The sequence below is a fragment of the Hyla sarda genome, chromosome 10 (assembly GCF_029499605.1).
Source record: "Hyla sarda isolate aHylSar1 chromosome 10, aHylSar1.hap1, whole genome shotgun sequence".
NCBI lineage: Eukaryota > Metazoa > Chordata > Amphibia > Anura > Hylidae > Hyla > Hyla sarda.
The window spans coordinates 24,543,262-24,545,301 of NC_079198.1; the positions used below are offsets into that span (position 1 = coordinate 24,543,262).

Consider the following 2,040-nt stretch of genomic DNA (forward strand, 5'->3'; position numbering starts at 1 on the left):
CCTACGGCACCCTGTCCCGGCCCGCGTCCCCCCCCCCTACGGCACCCTGTCCCGGCTCGCGTCCCCCCCCCCCCTACGGCACCCTGTCCCGGCCCGCGCCCCCCCCCCCCTACGGCACCCTGTCCCGGCCCGCGTCCCCCCCCCCTACGGCACCCTGTCCCGGCCCGCGTACCCCCCCCCTACGGCACCCTGTCCCGGCCCGCGTCCCCCCCCCCTACGGCACCCTGTCCCGGCCCGCGTCCCCCCCCCCTACGGCACCCTGTCCCGGCTCGCGTCCCCCCCCCCTACGGCACCCTGTCCCGGCTCGCGTCCCCCCCCCCCTACGGCACCCTGTCCCGGCTCGCGTCCCCCCCCCCCTACGGCACCCTGTCCCGGCCCGCGTCCCCCCCCCCTACGGCACCCTGTCCCGGCCCGCGTCCCCCCCCCCCTACGGCACCCTGTCCCGGGCCGCATCAAATCCAAACAACGTTTGTGCCTTTACATCTCTAGAGGGGTAATTACTACAACTCTCACAAATGCACAGTATCAGCCACCGGGGTCACTGAGGACCCCTATGCTCATGAGCGGTCAGACTAATCAGATGCCATCTGTAAGTAATGAGCCCCTTTAAACTAGTAATAGACAAATGATCTCCAAACTGTGGACCTCTAGCTGTTGCACAACTACAACCCCCAGCATGCAGGAGTTGTAGTTTTACAACATCTGAAGGGTCACAGTTTGGAGACCACTAGTCCAAAACTCTCAAGATGACTTGACAGCCAACAGCTTTCCTGGGCATGCTGGGAACTGTGGTTCTGCAAAATCTAGACAGTCTCAGGTTGGAGACCATCGATTTACTCCTTAGGATCTTCCACAACAGTGTGCCTCCAGCTGTTGCCAAACTACAACTCCCAGCATGCCCAGACAGCCAACGGCTGTCCGGGCATGCTGGGAGTTGTAGTTTTGCAACAGCTGGAGGCACATAGTTTGAAGACCACTTCTTAAGAGCCTATGAAAGCCAAGCGAAGAACATCAAAGTGATATAGAAGGTATCGCATGGGCATGCAGTGCAATTGCAAAATTTCAACAGCTGGAGGCACACGGTTTGGAAAACACTGGTACATTATGCCTAGTTTAACCAATAGGGGAAACTGCACAAACACCAGCAACTTCCCCTGGCAACAACAACTGGTAGCTGGGCATGCAGTATCCAGGCAGATCTGGTCACATATACCCCCTTTACCCCACTGTGCCATCACTACCCAGCAGGCTGAAATTTGGTTATACCCCCCCTCCCCCCCTTACATAGGACTCCAGGATCCTCCCTTAGGTGCCTGTTCACATTGATTCTTAGCATACCACCGTGCAGCCGGGGCCACGCTAGCTTATACATCACGTGACCATATAAGCCCCCCAATGGCAAAAGCCACGGTCCCCCATGTTTGACAAAAAAAAAAAAAGCCAAGTCTGGGACTTGAAGTTCCATAGCAGCAGGAATGATGTCTACCGCACATGACGTCACATGTTAAAGATACAGTACAGGAGCCCAGGGGAGAGGCCCGAGCATGTTATCCGGGGGACTCCCCCGCTGTTCTCTATGGCGCTCACCTGCGCTGCTCCCCCTCCGGCCATCTCCTCCCGGAACCCCTCCGCTGGCTCCTTCGTCCTCATTCCCGGGCCAATCCCCGCCGGCTCCCTGTTCCGCCATACCCTTCTCCAGCAGCGACTTCACAAACTGCACTCCTTGCCGCCAAGACAGCACAGAGCAGCTAGCCAGAGCCACGCCTCTCGGATGACGCGCCGCGGCTCTCTACTACGTCACGACGCATTCCCCCGGGCTGCGTGCCCCGAGCGCCATTTTGACTACTGGCAAAATAGAAGTTTAGTGCTGTGTCATTGTCTACACCGGGAAGCCGTCTGCTGCCTGAAACCTGCTTCACGTGTGTGCCCTGACCCTGCTACCAGATCGGGAAACAGGAAATTAAATGAACACCACAGGGCAGGGCAGATGTGCCAATCCCTATGATAGTGATAAGGAGACATTTATTATGTGGCCGATAG

The 2,040-nt window shown here is 58.4% G+C and overlaps 1 protein-coding gene across 1 annotated transcript in view; it reads right to left on the bottom strand.

Moving 5' to 3' along the window:
• LOC130293587 (apoptosis regulator BAX-like) overlaps positions 1 to 1,791 on the bottom strand; it is a 17,317-nt gene extending 15,526 nt beyond the window's left edge. Inside the window, 1 exon segment of the mRNA XM_056542439.1 lies at positions 1,588 to 1,791. Coding sequence (XP_056398414.1) covers positions 1,588 to 1,687 — 100 coding nt within the window. The 5' untranslated portion in view covers positions 1,688 to 1,791.
• Positions 1,792 to 2,040: the final 249 nt, after the last annotated feature.